This window comes from Xiphias gladius, chromosome 9 (genome assembly GCF_016859285.1).
Source record: "Xiphias gladius isolate SHS-SW01 ecotype Sanya breed wild chromosome 9, ASM1685928v1, whole genome shotgun sequence".
NCBI lineage: Eukaryota > Metazoa > Chordata > Actinopteri > Istiophoriformes > Xiphiidae > Xiphias > Xiphias gladius.
This window is the reverse complement of record NC_053408.1, coordinates 18,591,903-18,619,722: the sequence shown is the minus strand read 5'-3', so window position 1 is coordinate 18,619,722 and position 27,820 is coordinate 18,591,903. Positions and strand designations below refer to the sequence as shown.

General features: G+C 41.1%; 1 protein-coding gene across 1 annotated transcript in view; it reads right to left on the bottom strand.

Annotated features, from left to right (window-relative positions):
• cacna1g (calcium channel, voltage-dependent, T type, alpha 1G subunit) overlaps positions 1-27,820 on the bottom strand; it is a 254,326-nt gene that overhangs the window by 101,092 nt on the left and 125,414 nt on the right. Inside the window, 5 exon segments of the mRNA XM_040135842.1 lie at positions 8,860-9,260; positions 10,034-10,919; positions 11,051-11,143; positions 11,708-12,008; positions 14,859-15,018. Coding sequence (XP_039991776.1) covers positions 8,860-9,260; positions 10,034-10,919; positions 11,051-11,143; positions 11,708-12,008; positions 14,859-15,018 — 1,841 coding nt within the window.

Below are 27,820 nucleotides of genomic sequence, written 5' to 3'. Positions count from 1 at the left end.
TAAATCGGATGTTCCACAGGGTTCAACTTAAGGGCATTTGTTGTTTATAATTTACATAAATGATCTTCCTAATGTTTTTAAACTGGCATATAATATTTTATTTGTAGGCACTAGTAGTGTCTTTTATTCTAACAAAAACCTTTATAGAAAAACTGCCATTTTAAACAGTTAACTAAATAATGTAACTAAATGGCTGTAGCTAATTACATTTACTCATGAGGAAAACTAAGTTCAGTTTAACTAACTCAGAAATAGGCAATAAATATGTTAATTTAGATCATTTGATTTTTGAGAAAGCCCTCCAACATGATTCTCAGGGGTACTTATACGTTATGATTTAATCTTAAATAGGATAAAACATAGAAGATAACTTAATATAAAGACCATACGCATTTCCTTTTCATTAGTTCTGCCAATTATCATTGTCTTCTAAATCAACAAACTGCAGTTTTTTTTATTAATATGTCTTATTTCAAACATACTCTGCTCCCACTGTCTTTAATGATTATTCTAGCATATTTAGCACCACGGGTAACTACCAAACTAGGAACAGTCGGCTTAAACTTAGATTTTCAAAAACTTCAAATCCCCAATAAGGAATCCAGAATTCAAGCCTCAATCATTTTATATTTTTTCCAAGAGCTTTTAAAGGATATGTTAAGAAATTCCTCATTGCCAGTACTTATTATGCTTTTATTTTGAATTTGCATCTCTAACAGTGCTTTCCAAGACAGAAAAAGTTGAAAGCTGTGCTTAAAGGGACAATGCAAAGTGAATAAAATGCTACATTTAGAGAAGGGGCTAGAAAGGAGAACTTGCCAAATGCAGGCAACATGTTATTTGACAACTCACTGAGCCAGGAAATAACTGAATCTATCATTTGATCACGTCATTGATTCTCCCTTTTTGATTTCATGGCAGTCAGGGCTGGAAAAGCCCTCCCTCTATAAACCAGGATTATGAGCTGTAGTTTTGCTGTCTATGTCCCAGCAGTGTACAAATTAGAAAAACACTTTTCTTAGGTCTGTCTTGGAGGGCAGCCAGTGTCTTCTAATGCCAGCTTTGCATTCCTCGGGCAGGGCAGGATAAAAGCTGAATAAATATTGTCTCTGGGTTAAGCAGGAAGCACAGAGAACGGGTCTTTCCACCGTCTCTCTTGGTTTGGCAATGGGAGAAGCAAATGCGTGTATGTGCACAATACAGCATGAGAATGCATCAAGATGCCTTCAAACACATATAAATACACTGACTATTGTACATTAATTCCAAGACCTATGGAAATGAAACAATATATAACTTTAAACTAAAGTTAAGTTAGTCCTTATAACAACTGAACCTAATCCTACCTCAAATTGAAATGTCAGGGTGCTTTTATTTCGAAGAGAGACAAAAAAAGAGAGGGAAAAGTGGCTGAACCACAGGAAAACAGCCATTTCCCTTCACAACAACATTTAATATATATATCGACCTTACTGAAAATCTGTTCTAAAATCTTTATTCCGCACTCCCGCAGGTCCCTGTGCCTCATAACACACTTTCAAGCTCTCTGTTGTGATGGATTTTTCCACGTATAGCTCCTGTAGCTCAAAAACACATTGCATTGATTTCAAAGGATCTTTTCCCTTGATGTATCATAAGCTAATGGCTTACTTAGAGCTCAGTTCTCCAGAAATGCACTCCAAAGTGCAAGTCGAAAGAGTCAACCATAACTGAAGTCCACTTGAATGTCAGCGATTTCAAAAAGAGCATGCCGTTTTGTTTCACGGCTGGCTAACTGCATTACTGCAGTTTGTTCATGGTTCTGTGTTTCTGCTCTGCATAACAAAAGCAAGTCAAAGCAGTTGAGCTTCGCAAACCAAAGCTGCATGCCATTATTTTTTTTGAAGTGGGGGGGGGGTCACTGATGGTTTCACTGCAACTTGCAAATCGCAGTGTGATTTAGCTACAAATATCCGCACTTGGAGTGAGTGTACCTCTGCCCTTAACAACAATCTCAAGCTCTAGACACTAAAATAAACAATTCACAAAGTAAACCTTCCCTGCTTATCTGCGTAAAGTGACAAAACAAAGATCAAACACACACACCCTGAACAAACATCAACGTGTCACTGTTGAGCAGCAGAAGTTTAAAGACTTTATTTTTCAAGTGAATACCTTTCAAGGTTAATAAAGTCATAACACTGCCTGTGGGAAATGAAGACGAAGTGACACAGTGACACAAGTGACTTCAGATCACGTTTTGCCTATATATAACACCAACACACTGAATCAATACTCTTGTCAGCGCTAAAAAGCTTCCACTATAACAGCAACAACAATTTCCCAAACATGAACCATGCTTTTTACCCCACTTCTCCCTTGACACCCCGGCCTTTTCTATGCCTCTTAACTTCTCCCCAAGCCTTTTTGGCATCAGCACCATTCATCGAGAGAGCGGAAAGGCTGACAGGAGAGCCTCAGAAAAAGGAAGCACGGAAGAGGAGCAGACTGTCTCTGTGGCCATAAAGAAAAGGGGGAAGTTTCTTATGTAAAGCGAGAGAGGGGTTGACCTTCCCAAGTAAATAGACTATGGGCTGTGTCACATAGTTGGCAGACACACAACTATTCCATCAGCTCCACCATAAATGGTAATGCTCTTAAACTGCATAGAGAGATAAAGCAGACACCCTCTTCTCACTCGTCCAAGCCGTCCGCCTCCACTCTTCCACCCATCACCCCCTCTATCCCTTCACCTCCAAGTCCTTACGCTCTGTCATCCCTATCCAACACTCTATTCAATCATCTCTTTATCCCTCCATCTCTGTTTCGCAGACACATTTACATTTGCTCCACTTACCTCGTCTCCTGCCCTCGTGGTGAGAGCACGTAGGCACTTAAGTGTTTGTGTGTACCTATTTGTGAGTGTGCATTTAAGAGATAGATCGCAGACAGGATGCTCTGTTATGTGTCATGGACAGTGAGGGTTGCATGCGCTGCATCTGCATACACACCGATGGGTTGCAGGGTAACAACATGTCTGTGTTTGAAGGACAAGTGTGTGGATGTACAGCGTCTGTCATGGTCCCTCTACTCAAGTGGCCGGTTTATGTCTCAGAGGTCGAGTTGCAGAAGTACATACTGTATGTAGTAGAGTCTGTGTGTGTTTGAGTGCCAGTTCCAGAAATTACAAGTCTTGAGACAAAATGTCAATATTAAGTGTTCTAATGTAGAGATTTAAAGCCCAGAATTGTGGCTGCTGTTTAGTTACTATTAGCAATAATAATATATATATAAATAATGGGTTGGACTATGTGTAATGCGAAAGGTGTACAGTATCTCAAAATGAAAAACCCACAAAAAGATGATCACCAGACTCTCCACAGCTCTTGGGAGCATTTCTGCATCTTTCAGCTCATTGTTTTGGTTTTACAGCCCACAACTTTACTGTTTTGATTTACTCTCACCATCGTCAGCATCGTTGTTTTGAGCAGCAGCAGTTGTTTTTAGTGAGAAAGCTCTGATAAACCCTGTCCAGCAAAAAATGGCAGTGACTACTACTAGCGACCAACTGGTGACCATTGTGGAACATTTAGCAGCTAAAGGAGGCGGATATTTCTTTCAGGACTTGGTGAAAACCAAAGCAGAGCTGAAAGGACAGTGAATAGTGGAACTGTAATTGAATCAGTTGGCCTGACACAGAACTACAATGAAAGCTAATGTTGCACTGTGTCTGCTGAATGTGTAATTAGGCAACTGTTAGCTACGACATTCATGATATTAATCACGATTTTTGTGGCCAAAGCAAAAAAAACAAAAAACAAAAATAACAACAAAAAATACAATTTATAGATACAGGTTTAGCTTAACTTTACATTTAAAGTTTAACTAACTTAATGTTTTGATAGCTGGGCCTGGTTTTGTTTGTATTTTGGTCTCTACCTGCACAGACATGAGGATGCAGGTGTAGATGCATGGGAAGTTGCAGATGCATTAGATATTTCTGCTGTTGGTTTCATGCTACTCCACGGATTGACAGTTAGCACCAAGAAGTGTTGCAAAACCACCAGCAAAAGGCATGGAGGAAGAAACGAATGGAAGCACGCATGTAATGCAGGATTTCAAAACATTAGGTTTTGCAAATGTTTTGTGAGGAAGTAAACACATTCAACACATTCCTCAGGATTCACTCACGAAGACACTGAAGGCTGTTTTCACATTCATCTGCTGAAGGGGGAAGGTTTCTCACCTTAAATCTGAGTTTAACATGCAGCATCTGCAAAATCATAACTATTGAAACTTGAATGGACTTTTTCGGTAAAGAAGGAGACATATAACTACCAAACAAGCAAGTATATACCACTGCACAAATGTCATACTGTTGTCATCCTGCATTAGTGCAATGCCTGTGTATCCTTCTTGACAACTGTCCACCAGCTTTTTTACACATCTCCTGAAAGGTCTAAATGTTGCAAATATAGTCCACAAGAGCATAGTGTTTCAAACTGTAATTTACAGTTGATTGGCTGCCACTGTACAGCCTTTTGGATATTCTACTGATTAAAGTCATTAGACAATCTGGTGTGAAATTGACCAAACTAAATCTGGTACAATCTCAAAAAGATTTCTTTTTCTCTTTTTCCTTTTTTTGTGTCATTCCTGCTAACACAGAGCTGCAGAAACTGGCAGTATATCCTTTTTCTGTCAGATACACCCATCATGTTCACAATCAGCATAAATAACAAATAATAAGCACATTATATGTAATTATTGCCAGCAGATACATTGATTGACCTCTACAAATAGGTTGTGCTTGAATTTTGATTAGCTTTGTACGTGTTAGCCCATGTCTGCATGAGCCACATATGTCTCTCCATGGTTTACTCCTTGGGGTGGATGTTTTATTCTGTCAAATTCTCCTTAAGATGCAGTCAGGAGTCTACAACCTTTTGCAGCTGAATGATGCATAATACCAGATCTACTGTGCATGTTTGTCTGTGTGTAACATTCATTTACAGGAGGGGGGAGTGAAAAACATTTCAACTTGATCGATATGCTGCTGCACTCAACGGAGCTGAAATTTTTCAAGAGTCAGTTTTCCTCAAGCAAACTTTGACTCATATTTAGCAGATGATACACAGATAGGCTTATTTCTATCTATCAGAGAGATGTATGGATTAAAGATTTGGCAACAACAATGGCATCAATGATCGATCCACTGGCCAGATGCCACAGGAAGATAACCAATGAATGATGAATGAACAAACTGCTAAAGGATTGGATATTACATGCTTATTGCCTGGTTTGGCAATGGTTCCTGATCTTACACACTCTATTGATGACAGGTGAGAACCGGGAAGAGGTATCCTTTACTTTTGGAATGCTGGGGACATATTCTGATCACAGTACATGGGTAAGGTGTACTTAAATGTTACAATTACATTTTTTCATACACTTTGCTGTGTATGTTAGCACCTATAATGCAGGCTGCTCCTAAATTTGCTTTACATTGTTTATGTAAAGTGCTCACAAAATCTGAGCTGACTTGCAATAAAGCCCTCCAGCATCAACTCCTTGCCTCTCATTAGATCGCAGCACATTCCCAGTGGTGTTTTGGTGCCTTTAGATTTTAGTGTAGAATGTCTTAAATTTGATTTGTGCAGCAATGAAGCAACTTGAGGAAGGTTTTCACCATTATAAAATGCTTAACCCCTATGAACTGCTTGAAGGCTTTGACTGTGTGGCAGCTGCAGGAAGCGTTGTATTGCCTCCCAGGCCTAACTTGCTGCATTAGTACATTATGTAGGTGGTGCGCACCTTTAGTATTGACATTTGATTTGGGAGCAAAGAATGACAAAAGAAGAATAAAAGAGGGTGGAGCTGCTAGGTCAGAGGTTCTTGACTTAATCTGGCTCGGGATCCCAATTGAACTATTTAAAATGAAGATATTTCTTTGTTATTGGATTTTAATAATGAGTTGCAGGAGAGCATTTTAGCCTACAATTGCCATTTGCTACTTTAGGCCTAAAGCAATACTTTGATACTGATGTTCATTTGAATGATTATGTGCAAATGAGACCATTAGATCCATCTTCACACAAGTAAGCATTTGCTAAGGGAACCGTACATTTTAAAGCACTCAGTGTCACCTTTGGTTAATCCCCTTTTGCTCCAAACCAAAACTCCTCATAGCATTGGATCGCATGGCAGCTGAGTCAGTGCTCTTCAACGCTCTAGCTGGCAGATCCACGGACATCAAATCCCATTTAAATGAGTCAACCACCCAGTCAAACCTTTTGCTAACTTGCCAGCTTAACACCCATCACAGAAAGGCTACTTCACTACATATATAGCTGTGCTGAATGGCAGGTTGCATCAAATTAATCCAATTTAATTGAAATCACTAAGTACTTTTTTAATAGACTATTTTGGCGACTTTCTTGAGACCCCATTTCCATAACCGGCTGACCCCGAGGTTGGGTAAAGGATGCAAGGATCCTACGTTTGATGGGCGAAGTATGACAGTAATCCATTTTAAAACTGTTTAGTGCTGACCACAGTAGGTGAAACTACAACACACTTTGTTGTCTTCATCTAATTTTACACTTAAAGTGGCACCTGCACAGGGTACACACTGTGTGCAAAAATTCCAGCAGAAAACTTGGCTGCAGGATGTACGGGAATTAAAACCCAACCTCTTCTCCATGCAGACAGAGTTACAGAGACAAACAGAGGCTTAGGGATCCTTCACTCTATTGGATGTTGATGGGCCTTGCAATAGATGAAGCGTTTCAGTAAAGTTTGAAGCAGCCTGTCTGGAGACTGGAGGGATCCGTGTTACCCAAACTAGGAAAGAGCGCTCAAGAGGGAAGACAAAAGGCTGAAGAGGAGGGAGATGAGAAGGAGGAGGGTATAAGAAGAAATATTGACCAAAGAGGTGAAGGTGACACTGAAAAAAAACGAGGGAATAGGAGGAGAAAGAGAAGTGGAAGAAAAAGGAAAAGAGTAGAAGAAAGGAGGCAACACAGGAAGAGAAGAAGGAGAAAAAGGAACAGAATCACAGAATCAGAATAAAAATAAGGAGGAGAAAAAGGGAGAAATGAAAAAATGTGTGTGTGTGTGTGTGTGTGTGTGTGTGTGTGTGTGTGTGTGTGTGTGTGTGTGTGTGTGTGTGTGTGTGTGTGTGTGTCGCTGAGGATGTTGGCATCTGGATATGTTTATAGGCAATGGGTCACGGACTGAAAGTAACCCCATTCAACCTGGCCAGGCTTCAATCTCCTACTATACACCTACACACACAAACACAACACTTGGGTCACTTACTTTACTTGCGTTATATAACTTTATACAAAATCACTCATGCCAAAAATATAACACAATAGCCTCAAACAAAGTACACACCTCAAAGCTTAATCCTCATTTGGCAAGATTTTTAATGCAAAAACACTCACCTCATCAAAACATCAGAGAAGAAAACTGGACTGTGACAACTTGAATTTTTGATTTTTACACAAATCAAAGTGTAAGGAAATTTACCGCACAAATGATTTCAGTGCAGAGTGATGACTATAGCAAAAGCGTGTTTTGTGCAAACCAATCTAGTCTCTCCGAAGATGGCTGGACCTCTTCACCACCTCCATCCCCCCAGCAGCCCTGTCTCCTACAAAATACGTTTATGCACTACAATTTTCTCATTGTCAAATAAGTTTTTGAGGAATTGTAATTGCACTGAAAGTGCGACATTCTTAGACTACAGAGAACTCGGGTGGAGGATGATTAGTTGTAGAAAGGAGACTGAGGAGACTGTGTTTGACTGTATCTACAGTAGGTGTACAGTTAGAGCCAAATTAGAATTTTCTCCCACAATACAGACATGCAACAAGGGCCCACTGAGACCTAGTATTAACATGCTATCGATATCTAAATACATTATCTGGCCTTTCCATTTACACTTGTCTTAATAAGCATTTTCTTATTTCAGTTCTGCATTTGTCTTTATATGCATATTAGGTAGGTGGAGCTGGCTGACCTGTCGACAAACATGTCCCAGGTTAAGACAAGCATGCTGCTGTATGGCCTGTACTTTTTATCCTGCAGAGATGGGGTCTTCTGACGGCCACTTTAAGACAGCGGGAGAGGTGGGCTTCAGTGATCTTCCAATTTGTTTGGTGGATATTTTTCTTGAAACTGTACCCGTTGCAGTCACACATTGGTGAGATCTGATCACAATGAGTGTCAGACAACATCCAGATGTGATCTGGCTGATCCAATAGCATTTCAATTAAAATGTGTTCTGCATGCATGTACACCTTGCCTTAACCTAAAGAGCAACCTCAACCTTATGCCTTTTTCCTAATCCAGATAAACTATCCTGATACAGATTGCATGATAATATCAGGTGTAAATGAGGTCAAAGAAAAGGAAACCAAGGAGTAAAAAACAACGGATTGAGAATGAAAGAAACAGAGAGCAAATCTTTGTCAGATGTTGTGGGGCCTTCCTCGTTAAATCACCCCTGTTCCTCTAACTCTCTCTCTCTGTCTCTCTCTGTATCCTCTGTCCCTCATACGCTCTCTCTCTGGCTGTAATTACGCTTGTGTAAACAAAAGAGACCAGAGAGAGACATCAGAAATTCCAGTTAGGCCTGTGGGAGCAGTGTAGCTTGCACAATCACACAGAATGACACACGTACACAGAGGATCTTTAAGTTAAACTAATAATATCTGACCGCTCATTATGCATCACTGAATATTCCCATTGTGAACTCTGTGTAGTCATTCAGGTTTGCTACTATCTCAGTGGGGCATCATCCAATAGCTGCATTCAACTTCACACACTCACACTTTTCTAAAGGAGATATACACTAACAAACATGACACCAACCTGCTTATGGTACTCAATCCCCATGCTCAGAGTATTAATCAGAATGGCGATCATAATTCCTCGTCCAAAGTATTTGCTGTCCACAATCTTCCTGAATGTGTCACACACCAGCCTCCAGAAGTGAACCACCTTCTCTGCTGTTTTGCCCAGCCTATGGTGCTTCTTTTTGGCCTGCCGGCTGTCTCTCCTGTCCCTGTGGTGGAGGTCCTGGGTGAACTCGTAAACACCCTCGCTGTCAGAATCACCGGGTGTCTCATTGCCCTCGGTACCACCCTCTGATTCATTGGCCAGGGCCTTGGCACAGTAGGGGCAGTTCTCAGGGTCCAATGTCAAAGCAGCTGTGTCCATGGCACTGCTGGTGGCACTAAGGTCACGAGCCGACAGCTGGCAGGAGAGTTGGGCTGCAGCAGAGTGAGAAAGGTAATGAGAAAGAAAGGGAACTGCAGTGAAATCAACATGATTGTGTTAAGTGACATCAATTAACTGTTTTAGACAAATTATCAAATCCAGTGAAAGAGATGTGTTTAAACAACAACATTTTTGGACAGTTGCGTGTGTGTCAGAGGGAGTATGTTTGATGGCGATGGGCAGTGTGTGCTGTAAGAGTAATGCCTTGTCTCCACAGCCTGTGCTATGCCCTGTCTCGATGGCAGCCACCGTTTCCACCTTCTGTAAAACCTGAACAGATCTGGCCTGACTTTTGCTGAGCCCACTGGCTTTTAGAACTTGGCCACAGGCAGACAAAGCTGGCTGCAAGCTCGGACATGAGGGATTCAAATTTATTGACTGGAATTAGCACTTTTTCTGTCTCTCACAAAAAAAAATAAACCCACGCTGGAGTGTTTTATAGTTTGAAACTTAATCATGACAAATTGATACAGTCCTCCACCAAATAGCTGATTACAGAAAAAGGAACATTTCCAGTTGTGTGTCACTTGACTTACTGCAACACTGAGATACTCTTGTTATTTTAAAAGCCCATTATGCTTATACCAGATTTTTACCTAATGGGAATGCACACCAAAGCAAACCCTATCCACCACAGCTAACTCAGAAGGAATGTAGATAATGGAGCTAATCAAACACTTTCCAAGTGTTTGATTGTATCTACAATTATAATTTTCAACAGTGTATATGTGACTTCATCCCTGTCAGTTTGTGGTGTGTTGTCCACCTGTGAGAGTGTGTGTGTCCACCAGGCTTGATGGCCGTCTCTCCAGGGGTATGGGTGGGATATTGAGGTTGAAGTTGATGTTAGTCAGAGTGCTGGTTGCAATACTTCCTCGTCTGGACTCTGCTAGGGCTCGATCCTGCAGGGTGGGATAGTTTTTAGGACCTGGAGCAGCAAAGGGCACCGAGTTCCTCTTCATGGCCCTGGACATGGGAGCTGGGGCCAGAGAGAATGAGCCTGGTGTTGGCCCCATGCGTGTGGGTGAAGGGGTACAGTGAAGAGTTTCCATGTTGAATACACTGCGAACTGAAGATGAATCAGCAGGTCCTGCAGTGGGATTGGACAAAGTGGCAAGGTTTGAATCAGATGTGGCTGCTGTCACAGAAGCAAGATGCCCAGTGCTGGTTGTTGCTACAAGAGCCCTTCCGTTGGTGTTATGAGCTCCAGCCTCCACATCCCTACCCTCCATACACAAGATGCTCCCTCCTCCCCTCACACTGCCATTTCCCAGGTGGTAGTGGAGGTGGTGATGATGGTGCACCATGTGATGAACTGACACAGATCCCTGCCTGGAGGACTTCCTCCTCCTCCTCTGGCTACGTTGGGGTTCTGTGGCCAGGGGCGAGGCGGCAATGTTGAGCCCAGCAAGGCGAGCCAAGAGCCTGCAGATATGGGCCACTTGTTTGGCCCCCTTGCGGATGACATGAACCAGGTACTTGAGGAGCTCATCATAGCATGAGCCTGGCTCAGAGAGGGAGGCCAGAGTGCTGGCACTGGACATGAAGCGCACCCGCTGCGCCTTCATCAGCTGGCTCTCCCTCTGCTTGGTCTCTGAGAACTGAGTGGCGATGACCACCAGGCACAGATTGATCATGAAGAATGAGCCAATCTGAGGACAAGGAGGGGTAGATGACATTGTTATTCACACACTCACAACGGATGCTCACACACCCGTCCCCCAACTGACCCACTTGTTCAGTCATCAGCACACAGCTGGTGGCACCATGAAGCGGCACTTACAATGATGAGTAGGATGAAGTAGATGAAGTTGTAGAAGGAGTGAGCATCCATCACAAAGTACATGATGTCCACCCAGCCCTCCAGAGTGATCACCTAAAGAGTAACAAAAAGAGGAAAAAAAAAGGTTGATTAAAAAAAACAGAAAACACAAAAAGAAATAAAGCAAACAGGGATTGAAATTAAAAAAATACAGATTAAAAGAGGCCATATTTCATACTCCAGAGTGCTCGAAATGCCAAGACTCGTCTGAAGACTAATTTCCAACATTTCTCTTGTGTGCTTTACCCCACGCAGGCAAACCTGAGCAGCAGCCAGACATTTGAGAGAACTCATCTCCAATCTGGCTTCCATCCTCCTACCCCCCTTGGCAAAACAGCGATGAATGAAAACTCCAACAAAAGGCTTTTCAGATGATGTGGAGATAGCAAACAAATGGTGTGGAAAAATTAGACTGCAGTCTGGTGGTTTAACTGTGGTAACTTGCTAATCCTGTAAACCCTTTTTCTCTGATACAGCAACCACTGGGGCAATTTGTCTCTATATTGCATTAGAGGCTTGCGTCACCCAAACCATACTGTATGTGTCTCACAGCAAACTGTTATTTTTAACTGGTGTGTTAAAATCTTACTATTATGGAGGCTTGATTAGCCGTCTTACCTGAAAGATGGCAATCCAGGCATAGAAGATATTGTCAAAGTTGATCGCTCCCTTGAAAGGGTTGGACATACCAACAGAGCAGTTGGTATAGTACCGGTTCCAGTTGACGCAAGTCGTGTTGTCAGTGCTGTTGTAAGAGTAAATGTCCAGGTTGCACTCCAGGCCTCCCTCATGCAGCTTGGGCACTGAGTTGCAGCCTCTCATGCCACCGTCTCGGGGCTTAGAGCAGATGAAGGGGTTCTCATCGTCATTGTCAGTGTGGTAGTATACATGCAACTTGTCCAACTTCGCAGACAGAGGGCTTGGGGGTAGAAGAAGAGAGGACATTGCAGGATTTACTGGTTTGTTTGGATCCTGAGACTAGAAAAGTCATAGAGACGTGTTCTGAAAGTTGACATACACTACTTCATTTTCAAATTTTAAAAGGTCATTAGATTCGCCATGAATTGGTCCATTTTAGTGTTATCGGCCTACGTAATAAATAATGTTGTCTTTGTGGTGAAAAACCACGCTTTCTATCTCTTCCAAATCCAGACATACAGTATCTTACAGAATGTTTACAATACACTTGCCTTGGAGAAAGACTATGTAACTTTTGTTAAGCAGCGACTGCTGTAGCATTAAGGGACAGGTAGAGGATAATGGCACACTTGATTTCCTGTGATTCTCTAAAATTACTTGACATCATCTCTAGGCGGCTGACGAGCTGTGATACGCTAATATGTAATGTTCAGCAGTGCAAATAGAGAAGAGTCATAGAGTCAGCGAACTCACTTGGTAATATCAGCTACACAGCAACATCTATCTACAGTTTGCTAACATTAACCACTAAAAGCTACTGTTCATGCCAAGACCAGACCAAATAAGGCGGCAGACCTCATCACTGTTTAAGTGCAGCTTGCTCTTGTTGCCAGGTTGAAGCAATCAAGTGATGCTTCTGCCTCTTAATTTTGGCATACACTGGGCAGAATTTTAAATGGATCACCTTTGAAGCCCCAAAGTCTGCAGGTTTTAACTTCATGCAAACAGTCCAGCAGCTAATTTCATTGATTAACACTCCTTCAAGCAGATAGGAGGAACTAATCAGCAGAACTAGCTATAATTGTGTTGACAAACCTGGGGCTAAATGGCTGGGGAGACCCCTTTGTGTATTGTGTGAGTTGGATGGACAAGTTTGTACGCTGACTCCACCACCTCTTAGCATATCTGTTACACAGAACTCCTTTGTCTGGAATAACTGGTGTATATGTCTAGCAATTGTGTGATATCTGGCTTTACTGTCAACACACATTCAGCTGGCAGGTTGTGTTAATTGCACAGAAGCTTCAAATACTTTGTGAGACCAGAACAGTCCTTTTCCACTTCCGGACGGCCTCACACTCACTTATTTTTTCTCACATTCTTAAAAGCTGTTTCACACATTGGGATGATATACAAAAACACTTACTGGTGTGATTCAGTATGGTACCTGTTCGATTTGTCACACCCAATGTGACACGTGGGATATGGTTCCTAACGGGTGCTCTAACATATTGTCAATCAGTCTAAAGATTCAGCCAACAGTTAACAGCTGCTACTTTGTCAGAACACTAGAATATGTATCAGTGATATGAATGAAAGAGAAATGGACGCAGGCATTAAAATGGTTTTGGACAAGAGCATAGCCAGACTTTAATGCCATTTATCTGATGCATAAATACAGACCTTCCAGATACAAAAAGAATGTCTAAAAATTGATGATGACGCAAAAAAAATAAGACAGCTCACCATAGCCATTATGCATGACTTTAAATTACAGCTGTGAGATGTCATAAATCCTATAGAGAGTGATGAGGCCAGGATGAGCATGAATAAGTCATGGGTGCCCATGTTCCATACACCATGGGCCACATGGGGTCTTTCTCATTATTCCAGGGCCTGTCTGTCTCCCATTCATCACTATGATGAGACTCTATAATCACTAGCCTCATTGACTTTAGTGCATGACCTAATTTAGTATAGAGGGTCAAGGTTTATTCTTTAGTTTTACCTTGACCTTCTTGAAACCTGTTTGCAACCTCAGCAGGCCTATTAGGAAAATAATAAGTAGATAAATAAATCCTGTCACCTTGTGCACCCTTGGAATAAATAAGAATTTGAATAAAAGTTCTTGATCAAGAGTTCTTTAAGACCAATATCATCATCAATATTTTTTGAAATTGAGAATATAGGCATTTTTTGTGTGCAGGCAAATTAGTTTTGATTTTCTGTATATTTTTCAGTACTTTCCACTGACCTTTTAAAATGATAATTCTGGTTTATTACATCTTTGTTCTTATTTTTATCGGTCATTTCTAATGGATATGATAACAATGTACTGTACATCCAAAGTAACTACTGAGATCAGGAAACAGACAGGGCTAATTTTAACTGCATCATATATATGTTGGGTAGTTTAACATATAGGAATGCACCATTTTCAATCAACGATTTTTTTAATATGCTTTGTATCTATACAATCTATCAATCTATCAATATCAAATATCAATCTATCTATAGCCATTAATTAAATGCAGTGGAGCATAAAGTAGCATTAAACTCAGTCAAAGTACAATAAGTTAAAATTCTAATTAAGTACAGCACTTGAGTAATGTATCTGTATACATATTTAATTTGTATACATATTGTAATATGTGACCTTTAAAAAATCCCAATCTCAATCCTTAAATTAACATTAAACCAAATGTTTATTTGGAGGAGATTAAATGGACTCATACTGTAAATTTGTTAAGATCTGGGGCCCTTACTGATTCTATCAGAAAGCAATCACACTCACACTTAGCTGCAACTAAATAGTGTATGTTGTTTTATGTGCCCATCTTGTGGCTTAATGTTTTAAAACATATTGACAGTTCCAGCCTGTATGGACATTTCAGTCATGGTAGCTATGGACAATGGAGATACAACATATTTTGGAATGTATGGACAAATATTTGCTATTCTGGAAACCTGTTTTTGTATTGTATGTCCGTGGTTGTATCACGGTGGGGGCCTGTATGTGTGTGTATACTGTATATATTTTTGTATATGCAGTACTACAAAAGAAAAACTAACTCTAAACACAATGGCACAAATACACAGACATTATATCAACAGTGACCATGGAACTCACAAGGAGAAGTTTTCTTCCACGAAGCAGCGGTTTCTGAGCCGGCCGGACCACAGCTGGACGCCCACTATGCCGAATATGAAGAAGACAAAGAAGCAGAGCAGCAGCACGTTGTTCAGCATAGGCAGGGTGTCCAGCAGCAGGGTCACCAGGATACGCATGCCTAAGAGAAGAGACAAGGACAAGGTCAAACAGCTGGGCAGCACACAACAGTACACCAAAGCACACACAGATATGGGCTTGTCAGGATTTGGTGCATATTACTGTTTGAATTGAAAATATAAAACTCCTTTACTACAAGTGATAGTGCAACAGGTTCTTCAGAGCTGATATGAGTAGTGGGTATTTTATTCAAAAGACTAGTCGACATGAGTACCAATCCAAGCACCTCTCAATTTACAGCCATTCAAACTGCCTAGTACTGACCAAATATAACAAACTTATGCGGACAAGTGCACATTTCAGTATCTCTATTCATCTGATCAAATTATACACTTGCAAGTGGATGCTATAATACTTTTTACAGTGCAATGAAAATGAATGATTTATGACAAAGAATAGAAATAAGAGCCTACTGTACATCGCAGTTTAGTGAATATAGTCTGTCAGTGTTGTCAGTGTATCGTTTACATTAGTTGAGAAGCTTAATGAAAGGCTGCAAAAACAGGGCCATTCACTGTAACAGACGAAGAGCAGAGGAGCACATGAAATGGTATGTCACTGGTGTTCCACGGCCATTACCACTCCCCGCGCAGCTCTCTCTGGAGCCACAAAAAGCTTTATACAACTATTTTCACATATGCACTAGTACTCCCCAACACCTGTAAACCGACTTTGCTTAAAATTTATGCAGCTCCCCTATTTTAGCAAAAGGCTATTCTTGTCGGCTATCACCGCTAACATTAATAGCAATCAGAAAAGTGTGGCGTTCTTTACATCAGTGACAATGTTGTTATCTTCCAGTACAGTTTTAATTGAAGTTTTACACAGAACCTGCTGGTACTGTCAGTGGAACAATAGTGACGTACCATTTTCATGTGGCTTGTCGAATGGACACACCACAAGTGGTACATCACAATGGAAGCCCAGGGACAATACGTTTACTCGTGCCATATGCAAGCGACATACCACTATTGAAAGTGGCATACTCCATACCAAAAACCAACTGTGATATACCACTCAGAATTGGCATATGCCACGAGAACAAGAGTGGCGTACCATCAGCCAATTTTCGATCTCGGCACTGCCACAATAAAGAGCATGAGCATGAGCATGGCACTGAAACCTGTTGTTGAATCGTTTTGCTAGTGGATGTGGATGTGCAACTGTATATATAGTAAACAGACCATTGCAGAAAAAGAGAGAGTGTGCTCAGCAACATCCTTCCTTGGATGAAAAAAGGTTAAATATATATTTGGATAAGACACAAGAGTCCTGAGTCAAACAGAAGTACAGAGATTTGTTAGCAGGTTGTGAGTGTGTCAGCAGGACTCCTACAGTTTGCTCTGAATTAACGCCACAGTAAAAGACCTGCTTTTTCGCAATTCTTACAGCACGTCCCTGATTCTGTCTGCTCTGGACAGTGTTCCCTCAAGTTTCTTACAACACACACACACACACACACATACACACACACACACACACACACACACACACTTCCTACCGCCCACACACTCCCTCTGCTAAATCTGGATGTGTCCCACTGCTGTTGAAGCTCAGATTTTTCTCTTATAGTATATTCACACAGATTTTCTCCATTCCTATCTATCTATCTATCTATCTATCTATCTATCTATCTATCTATCTATCCATCCATCCATCCATCCATCCATCCATCCATCCATCCATCTATCTATCTATCTATCTCTCTATCAGTTTCCCTATCTTAGACCTTTTCTAATGTTGCTACCAATCTCTCTCTATCTGTTTCCCTCTCTCTCCCTGTCTCTCCATCTCTCTCTCTGTCTGTCTCTGCCGGCTACCCTCCCAGCAGTAACCCGGTGAGTCTGGCATCAATAATGAGGATCATTTTTCTGATCAGGGGTTTTCTGGGTAATTGAAGAGGCCAGGTCAGTCCCTGTCGGAGCACAAGCGGACCTCGTGTGCTACGATGACAGCCTCAGAGGAACAGAGGAGATACAGGGAAGGACATCGAATGGATGGAGAGAGAAAAATAGAGAGAGAGAGAGAGGAAGAGAATAGGAGAGATGGAGAACCAGACTTTTGAGCCCAGACACTTTGAGAGAACCCAAAAAGGCCTGGTGGTCATGGTGTTTTGAATATATAGTATCTTTACCATTGGAAAAACATTTTTACTTGCTGTTTGTGAAGTTTTGAAAAAGTCAATTGGAGTCTGATTTGTGCTTGTCAGTGCACTGCATAAAGTGATTATTGAATGGGTCTAATGGGCACAGGCCCAGGGGCGCAAGGGGCCCCACACCCTGTGTTTGAAGTGACTGTTATTAAGATTCTCTTTGAAAAACCAAAGAGCTCAGTCGAAAGGTAGGGAGGTAGTGATCATGTCTCTTGCTCCTAATCATTTAATATTGAATATCTGAAACTGATTCTGATCTAATGTTTATTTTTGATAATATAAGAAAATGAATTTACTGTAAATGTTTGACAGCAGAATATCTCTGCTCTTAGAAAATGTAACCTGCACCACAGCTACCATTGATGCTTTTTTATTGTATTTGGTATAGTATTCTATAGTATCTTGTCTGATATGTGTGGACAGGAGTGTCTGTGTGGATCTGCTCTGGAAAACTTCTTTGTACAAGAGTGAGATAGCTTCTCTTTGCCTCCTTCATCAATCAAATAGTGAAGTTCCGGAGCATATTTAAACACAATATGCGATGGGAATGTCAGTCAGTCTTTCTTTTGTGCATGTGCTTTTTTCACAAAGTTGGGTATATTTGCAAACATGATTCTGAACAGACCTACTGTGAGGACAGAAAGTTCTTTGTTGGGTTTCACATGTGGTCATTTCAAATAAAACACATGTATTTACAGGGCATGTTTATAATTCCACATAAAATTCTATCCACATTCCAACACCTTTCATCTACTGTGTCCCATTTGGGAGTGGCACGCCAGAGTGCGTGAGGAACTTTTCATATCTGCAGAGAGATTCTGAAAAAAATGTTTTTCATGTTGGTACACAAAGAGAGAGAGAGGCTTTTGAGGTTGGCGCATGGAAGGAAAAACAAGTAAGATTTTGTGGACTTGTTCCGATATCGAGAACAAATGAGAAAGAGACAGCCAGGAAAGACAGGGAGGAGATAAAGGGAAGAGAGGAGCAATGGTACAACTGAAGGACAGAAGAATGAGTGACAGTGCGGAACATCTGCGGGGTGGTATGCGTGTCTGGATTGTGTCTTTCACAGCCATCATTCTCTCAAAAGGAAAGCTGTGAATAGGGAGACCCTTCTGGGGAGAAAGTGACAGCAATGAAAACACAGAAACTCTTGAAAGGCATCCAAGTCTCATGAAAAACACTGTTTTCAAGTTACTTTAATTTGTGTAAAAGCTGCCACAGTATGCACTGGATGCAGTGCTCAGTTACCAGCATAACAGTGTATACAATCACAGAGTGAGATGAGAGTCATAAAGAAAATATATCTCCGAAGCTCTCATGATCGCACTGTGAAAAAGTTATTAAATGCTGTGCTACCGCGCTGTTTACAAGAGAAAAATCCTGTGATGATTCAAGAGAAGTACGGAAAGTTACTGTATGTAAAAATGATACTGTGAGTCACTACCTGGGGCAATTAGTTGCCGCTTACCCTCAGTAGAACACCCCTTTAACTTCATTTCCCTGAAATCCCAAAGAATGAGCATTGTGACACATTCAGCTGCTGTCACAGAGGTGTGGAAGCTCATTCGTTCTGACAGACCCGACTCACTGCCTACAACAGCGACTCATTCTTTCTCTGGTCATTGATGAGCAGTACAGGAACACACACAAACATCCCCGGCTGACTGTAGGCAAACACAAACTGCACACATGCACATACATACAGCACAGATTAAGCAGCGGCTCCTCCGAGTGATTGCCCTCGGAGTGTAATGTGCTGAGCTGTTAGGATGCTGCTTAGCTGTGCCTGACTTAGTGACAGCAACTGGGATTAGTGTCCGCTGCCGGCCGATGCACAGTGACTGGTTTCATATGCTGCGATTCAAAGCGGCGATACAGCTGCACAATGAGGATTTAATACTAAAAAATGCACATGCTGGTTTTCACACCTCTGACAGCTGCACCCATGCAGAGTGCAAAACCAACTATTTGCTGTATCTTTGCTCATTCACCATACCAGGGAGCAGGGTTTGAATTTGACAATCCTCAAAAAATATCCATGTCACAATGATCACTGAATTCAAAAAATGTAACAATTTTAACTCAAGTTGTTTATGAGGCTAGAGTTGAGATTGTTTTTTCAAAATGCATCATCTTCAGTAAACTGTATACCTAATTCACAAGATAAACCTATGATAAATTATAATGTAAGTTGATTTTTTAGCGGTGATGGTAGTTTCATTAATAAACTGTGCTAATTCCACTTATACAAATTGCTGAGCAAAGTATTTCTATTCCCTTTAACAATGTATAAAAAATTAAAGACGTTCCTTAATCAGGCCTCATTTCATAATGTGCTATTCACTTCCAGGTCTGTATATGCTTATCATGTGGCGGTATGGGGAAACATAACAAATACAAATCCAGTTGCATAGGGGATGTGAAATGAGATAGGCCCCAAAACAGTGAATCTAAATGTATTGAAAAGTTATTTAAAGAAGGGAGAAAGCCAAAATGGCTGGAGAGGTGTGGACGTGTTTGAAGACACAAAGGGTGAGGACTACTGCAAAAACTCATTATATTTTGCTTAAAAGGGGTTAATTTATGGAACAGTTGTAGTAAGAGAATGACAACACGCTCAGTGTCTTTAAATAAAATAATAGAGAGGAAGGCAGGAAGACAGTCATATATGAGGACAAGTCTTTATTCAGTGACACAGGATAACCTGAATATCTTGAAAAGAATCTGTGTTTATCTCCCAGGTAAGAGAACCAATCCTTTGAGCCTCTCCCAACCTGAATAGCGTGCTCATTCCAAGTGATCGACATTTCATATTCAATAACAATCATCTTGTCCTCCCTCTGTGCGCCCTCTCCAACCTCGCCGTGGGCGGCGACTCCCTTCCAACATGGCTGGCAGGCGGGTGGCTGTGTGTGATCGAGGGAACCATCTGTTAGCAGGCAGATTAGGTCTGCTTCCTATGCTCTCCTGTCCAGGTCCAGCTCCGGCCCAGCCAGCTTTGTAATCTGTGTACTGTGTACTAATGGGCTTTCAGAGTCGAGGGCCAGCGTACACCTGCGTCTCTTCTTATTTGCTCTGAGTGGATGGTAACTTGCTTCATGTCAGACTCCATACGGAGATGACATGACGTCCCCGAAATGGAAATGCATAAACAAGCCATGTGACCCGAAGAGAAAGTACATGCAGAAAAATAAAAACTGAGGGAGAGAAAAGAGGACAGAGAACCATCTGAACTCTGTTTACCTGCTGTTTTATTTGCCCAAGTGGCTTCACCTGTTTTTGTGTTCACCAATTTGTATGAAATTACGCATAGAAAGTGATCTAATTAGGTGCGGGGGCCTTAATTATCGGTCATGCATGAGTACAGTTTTGTGCTTAAATCATTTGTTTGCTCATTTCTGCCCACCGTTAAACACAGGTGTAATCATGGGTAAAATAATTCCTAATGTCCTACAGACACACAAATCCCAACTTTACTTTCAACCACCTAAGTACAACTGATAAATTTTCAACTATCTTTCCTGACAACATCCATTTCCATGGAAAAAACAAACAAACAAACAAGGAAATAATATCTTTCAAAGTAAAATTATGTCATTAATGCTTTGTTTTCATCTTGTTTTACCTGTACTGTATAATTTCATATAGGAGATCCAGAGGATTTGTTTATAATAGTCAGTCGTTATCAATCTGCATTACGGTTTTGTTTCGTTACAACTAATTTTAATTGATTTAACGGAGCTAGGTACTGTATTTTTTGTTATGCTAAAACAGTTTTAAAGTGCAAAGATTGAAAATCAAATTGAAATTCGTAATCTATGAATTATATTAAAATAATGTTCCCATCCTGTATCTTCATTTATTTATCATAGGACAAGCCACTCGAAAGAGTCCAATTAAACAGTTTGGTTACCCTGAATTTCATTTAGTACTGTGGCGTTGTAGGTTTCTCAGCTATAAAATATTATCAAAAAGAAAGTTTGACAATTAAAAGTATATTTGTGGAGTGCAGTGCGGGTAATTTGGATGGGAATGGAGCATACTTTCAATCAAACCATATTAATGCCCTTGACTAATTGTGCATGCTACAGTTGTTGGGAATCTAAACACATTTGCGCGTAATAAAAAACTGAATGACAACAAAGTGAGAAAATAGTGGAAAGCTTTGTAGCACACACTATAAAATACAGTAGCACCAGCCATAAATCTGTTGCTCCAATGCATGCTGGGATGCTTTCCCACACACCTACTCCAGAGATGATACTGTATCTTAACCTCATTGTCTGTGATGTTTTTCATCTTTCTTCAACGTTTGTCTACAACAAATACCTCTACATTAAGGCTGCTAGGGTTGGACATATTTATAGCTCATTCTAAGCATGTGTCACAAAAAAGGCCCTTGTACTGTATAAAAAAAGAAAAAAGAAACCTGAAAAGATCACTGATTTTTGTATCCACAACATCCCAATTGGACAACATCATTCTCTCAATAGCATAAACATTTAAAAGAAACATAGTTTGCACCTTTACAAAGCTAGACATTCAAAAACAGCCCTTATCACGGCTTAAACTCAGATCTCTTTGACAAATCACAGCTGTGTTGGGTAGATGGTTGCCTACCTGTCTCCAGGCTATCTGGGAATACTGTACCACAGCACAACTCCAAATGATCAAAGAACGGCATTTAAAGCTTTAAGAAACTGCCACAGCTTAAAACCCTAACTGAAAATGAAGTTGGACTGCAAGAGAACAGATCATATTCTTCCTTTAAGCAACAAAAAATCACTTGCCTGCCAACAGCTGCTGGGGCTGTTCTTGTCATATTGAGAGTCAACTAACAAGATCTTTTGTTTTTAGCTGCAAACAGGTTGACAGTGAAGAGCACGGATTACTCTGTGACAGTCTTCGCTTTCATCGTCTGGCAAACAACTTCCTCCTCTGAACTTGTTCTAACCCTATCAGTCTTTTATTTCTTCAGCTCGGCTCACAAAAAAGGGGTCCCAGAATCAAACCAATCCCCTGACTCCTCCGGGCAATCACTCTTGTCCGCACATCACAATAACACAGCAGAATTCAAGGGGGTTACTTAGGCCTTGCTATAAAACCCTGTGGCCCCCTCCCAACAGTTAAGAGAAGAACAGAAGCTAGGATGATCTTGTGAACTCTTAAATTACAGTACTGAGGGTAGGCAAACAATGTGCTGTAGGAGGATTGCATGAGCACGCAGGGAGCTGGGAGTTTGATGATGTTGTTTTGGTCTTATTGCCTTTAGGGGCTTATCTGGGCAGAAGTACAAAACAGTGTATATGAACCAGGAGCTTCTCAAACACCAAGTCCAACAAAGCATGGAGAACGAGCGCTACTTCTGTGTGTGCCAGTCTGATAAGGCTTTGGGGAAAGGGCATATGCGGTGGCTAAGCAATCAGAAAGCGTGCAAGGGCTGCTCTGGACTCAGTCTTATGAAGACAGAGACATGAGAGTCAGTTTGTGTATGTGTGTGTGTGTGTGTGTGTGTTTGTTTGTGTGCATGTGTTTCTGTCCTGTGATAATAACCTACTGAATGCTGCCTCTGGCTTATCACTCAGCACTGAAGCTAAAACGTGGCTAACTTATGGCATCGCATGTGTCATCAAGACTCATCAAGTCTGGGAAGCATGTTAATGTTTTATCCTGATATATCTGTTGTTCATTTTCAGGTCTGGGGCATCATGTCTCCATCGCCCTAAACCTTGATGCATTGTATTCAGATTCTTCAGTTAGTTACCCATGAATATTGCCTCCTTCCAGACCTACTATTACACAACCCACCACCTCACAGAACTCTACCTGTGAGTCCCCCAACTTTGTTGCGTAAAGCTTCGGGCTCAGGTTGGGTTCAAGTTTTTTTTCAAATTGAATTTATTAAGATGTTGGGAAGGAGAAAGGACAAAGAAAATAAATGGTGCCATTTTGTTGCATTATCCCTGAAAGTATTTGGTGAAATACAGTTAATACATAATTTTGGGTCTTAGGTCAACCCGAGATAACCCTGATGATATCATATGGGGTTATTTTCTCAAAAGCCATAGGACAAAACCCCTCTCGGGACACAAAAGGCATTACACACTTGTTTTCACAAGCTGGATACTTGTCCCCGTAAACTGACCTTTATGTCTCTAACTCCAGCTGGTTTTGGCATTGAGGAACTGTTGATAACCAGGGTTGGATTACACATTAAAGCTAGCCAGGAGTCAAATAATGAATTGCAAATTCAGACTGCAGCTGGCTGGTATGGTCACCAAACAGGCACTTTGGCAGGTAAGCAACCATCATCCCGAGGTCCTTCTCTTTTCCAAAAATATGTTGGCTTGAACAAAATAATGTCTACTAAATGTGGAAATTTAGCCAGAGGATAAAAAAGTTATTTTTCCTCCCTGTGTATAACAATGGCACCTTTACTGCTTCAAACAGTAAAAGACAGAAAAATTCTATTTCAGCATATCAAAGTATTCTAGGTTTCAGTGCCTTGAGGCCTGAAACTAAAACCCATTAAGGCAGCTCTTCACTTCTATTTGCATATTGTAGCAGCTGAATCAAGGTTACAAAAGTAGCAATTGCTGACAATATATTATAAATGTTAAAGTTTGCAGTAGTTTAATACTTAGAGGAAGCACTGTTTGCTTTGAAAAAGCTGAAAAATAGGAGATTTGGTTTCTCAATAATTAAGAAAATCTAGATTTAGAATCTTTCTTTCTTCTTTAGCTCTCCATTTAGTAGACAGACACATACCCATTCAAACTCCCGATACAACCTCGCCATAGATCCATATCTGTTTCCATGCCATGAACAGTGTCCAATATTCTTTCCTTCCAGATAGGGGGATCCTCCTCTGTCACCCAGGAAAACATACTGTATTCTGGACACACGAGTGGCCAGCCACTGCCTTTGAATATTGAATAATATAATAATATTTGAATAATATAAAAGACAAATTGTCAGTTCTGCCTTGATGTAGCCAATGACAGGCCCGGTGCAAGGTCCCTTAGGACCAGTACTAGGACATTAGGGTAATAGCCAATCGGGTGGAAGACGGTCGGTGGTTTTGTGGTGGTGACACAGCCTGGGATTTTTCGTTTTGTTGGGAGACGATGGATGAAGCCTGCAAAATGTATCTGTCACTTCCATTGGCAGAACTGCCATGTTAGTCCATCAATCAATGCCAGAGCCCAGGACGTGGACACCAGCCCAGGAACAATGTGTTCGTTACTGCAAGTCTGAGGGTGCGTGTGTGTGTGTGTGTGTGTGTGTGTGTGTGTGTGTGTGTGTGTGTGTGTGTGTGTGTGTGTGTGTGTGTGTGTGTGTGTGTGTGTTTTTTTTAAGATGAGCTCCAGCCTTCTGGTCCAATACAGACTTAAGGTAAGAGGTAACAGACAGAGACAGAGTGAGAAAAGAGCGACGTGGGGCTGTAGACAGCGAGGCAGAGGGATGTGAGTACTAACAATTTATACATCTACTGATCCAGGTTCAGATGGCTTACATTTTTGGCAGCTGTGGACAAATATCAACAAGAAACCCAACTGAGAGGCTAGAGATGGAAGGTTTATACCACCTTGGAATGACAGTTTGAATGAACCCTGCTGACCTGTAAATGCACACTCATAATATATAAGCTGTTTAATCTACAGTGTGTACATCAGCTGAATGGTACAGCACTGTCTCGTCTTCATCTTCAGCTATATATCAGCCTTAGGTCTGTTTCCACTTGGCATTAATATGCACCTGATATGTGGACTGTGTAAATTTATGATTTAGAGGACTACATTTACACTTGATATTGAAATACGGCTACATCTTCAGTATACAGGATGACGATAAATTTCTCCTGTTTTTATCAAAACAGACGTTATCACATATGCCTTTTCCTCTCGTAGGATTTATAGTCTTTAAAATTGATGGCTCCCTATTCAACACAGTAACCTGAAGATCCATTCTGTGCAGTCTATCTATTCATACTGATGAAAGTGTGATTGATTAATGTGCTTTCTAGCGGCCTGCGTTATAAAATGGTTTTTTATTTACACAGTGGCTCTATTACATAGATTTGTTGTTCATTACATCATAGTAATTGCTTTTAGTGTGCCCAGTGGCTCTCTGTCAACCTATGGAGTGTTCAGCTGTTTTACACATGAGCCCTGAATTCCAGCTAATCACTTAGGACCACTAGCATTTATGTTAATGCTTATTGTAACTCTCAAGTTTTGAATAATCTGGGTGACTGTAGTGTATTCACACAAGGTAAATCCCAAAAATGCTGTCCAGATGTGACTGAAACATCATGGGTCTCTATGCTGAGTAGGCCGATGAACTGCCTCGATTAACACCAATATGCTGTCAAAGTCATTCACTGAAGCTGCTACTGCAGTTTCCACATTTCTCAACATAACACATGGAGAAGCAATCCCAAAAAAGCCAATGAATCCCTGTAAAAAACTAAACCACTACAACCCTATATTTTGCTAGCAATGTGGCGTTGGCAGTGGCAATGTGGGTCAGTCGGTCTGTCAGTCCAACACTGTGGTTTAGAGTATAATAAAGTATATAATTAGAGTATAATAATCTCAAAAACTTTAAGCTGCCTTAAAATATGGTACAGATATTCAGGGTTCTAACAAGATGAATCCTAATTACATAATTGGATGCTGCTAGTCAGCTGATAGATACACAGCTGTGAATGAGCTAGTGATTGTGAAGCATGAATGAAACATTTAATGCCAATCAGCTAATGCAATCAAACATGACTTCAGTGCTCTGCCTTAACCAATGCTATGCTTCATTCCTGTGTAACTAGGGCATTGGTTCTTCTTTATATGTATGACTCAGTGCTGATGCGCTGATACAACCGTGGATCTTGTCACACTTAATCTTGCACCATCTACTGCTTGCTATCCCTATTCTGTAACCTCGTTTTAATGTGGTTGCACCAATTAGGCAGGTAAAAAACATGGTGAAAAAAACGTTGCTCATTGGTGTAAATCTCATCTAACATGTAGGAAATAAATTCACGTCTCAGAACTGTAGCACCCATGCATTCAAATTCAGTTAAGTGTGCCTCAAAATAGCCAGAGCTTCAAAACAAACATCGCCACCCAGAGTCATGATGAATGCTGCAAACTTATCTGTAGGACTTGATTAGGTAGCAGAAGGGATGAAGGGGGGGGGTCAGAAGACAGATATCAGCCACACAAATGCATGGGGACCCCCACTCCACCACCCCCACCACCACCACACCTTACCCAATGACATTTTCCCCACAGGGCCAGAACCAGACCAAATCATCCACACATTAATGCCGCTATTAGTCCTGTGATTAGGATGAGGAATGGTTGGATGCCTAATGAGCGAGTCAGTGTGCATGACTACGTGCTCTCTGAGTGTGCGGATATGTGGCCTAATGAGCACTGGTGGACACCTACGACGGCTTTGATTGACAAGAGGTGAGATTACGGTAGTGGTTTGGGAGTGTCATCGGTAGAGGGATGGGTGAGACGGGAAGGAGGTTGATGTCCCATTCATGCACCTAAACTGGGTGAACACCTGCATGCACACAAATAAACACACATTCACACACAAACACAAACACACACACACACACACACACACACACACACACACACACACACACACACACACACACACACACACACACACGCACAAACTGGGGATCATTGCTCATTTCGCCTACAATCTCCTCTGAGCAACTGAGAAGCTAATAACATATTTAGGGTCTGTATTTAACTGTAAACTTTGCAAGGGGTGAAGTCAAAGTAAGAATGAATGCACAAGGTGGACTGCTGGGTGGGTATAAAAGTGCTTATGATTTATTTAAAGATTAATGTGCACACTGGAAATTCAATCTGTGCTGATTAAACTCTAATGGAGACTGATGGAAGAAAAGGGGAGAGGATTATGGAACTTTTTGGGGCTTAAGATAATATGTGTGTGTGTGTGTGTGTGTGTGTGTGTGTGTGTGTGTGTGTGTGTGTGTGTGTGTGTGTGTGTGTGTGTGTGTGTGTGTGTGTGTGTGTGTGTGTGTGTGTGTGTGTGTGTGTGTGTGTGTGTGTGTGTGTGAGAAAGAGGGTGGAAGACGGCAGATGGAACAAGCAATTCAGGGATTTATGATTAGTGTGATAGTATTTGTGTGTGTGTGAGTGTAGCTATGAACTATAGTCCTATATCAAAAGGTGGTGGGTTGGAGAACTGCGTATAAATCTGACTGGCTGGGGAAAGCCAAAACACAGAGACACAATCAAGGCAGCATACTAAGTGTGGCTCAGCTTGTCCCTGACCTACATTCCACTGCTGTGTGGGAATCCAATCCACCTGCATGATCACCAATTACAGCTAGTACCATGACAGAGGAGTGGAAGACATCTAAATTAAGATAAGGTAAAACTGTGCATCTTATATCTTCTGCTACTAAACCTGATTAATAGTGAGAAGCAAGATATTACTTATTGGTCATTGTGATAAGTTATTAAATGAGTCAGTTCTTAGATAGGCCTTTCAAATGAATATACAGTGACTTCTGTTTGATTTTTGCCCTTTGGGTTCTTTCAGGCCAAGTTATCAAGTTCCATGCCTGAATTAGATATTAATAATGTGACATTTG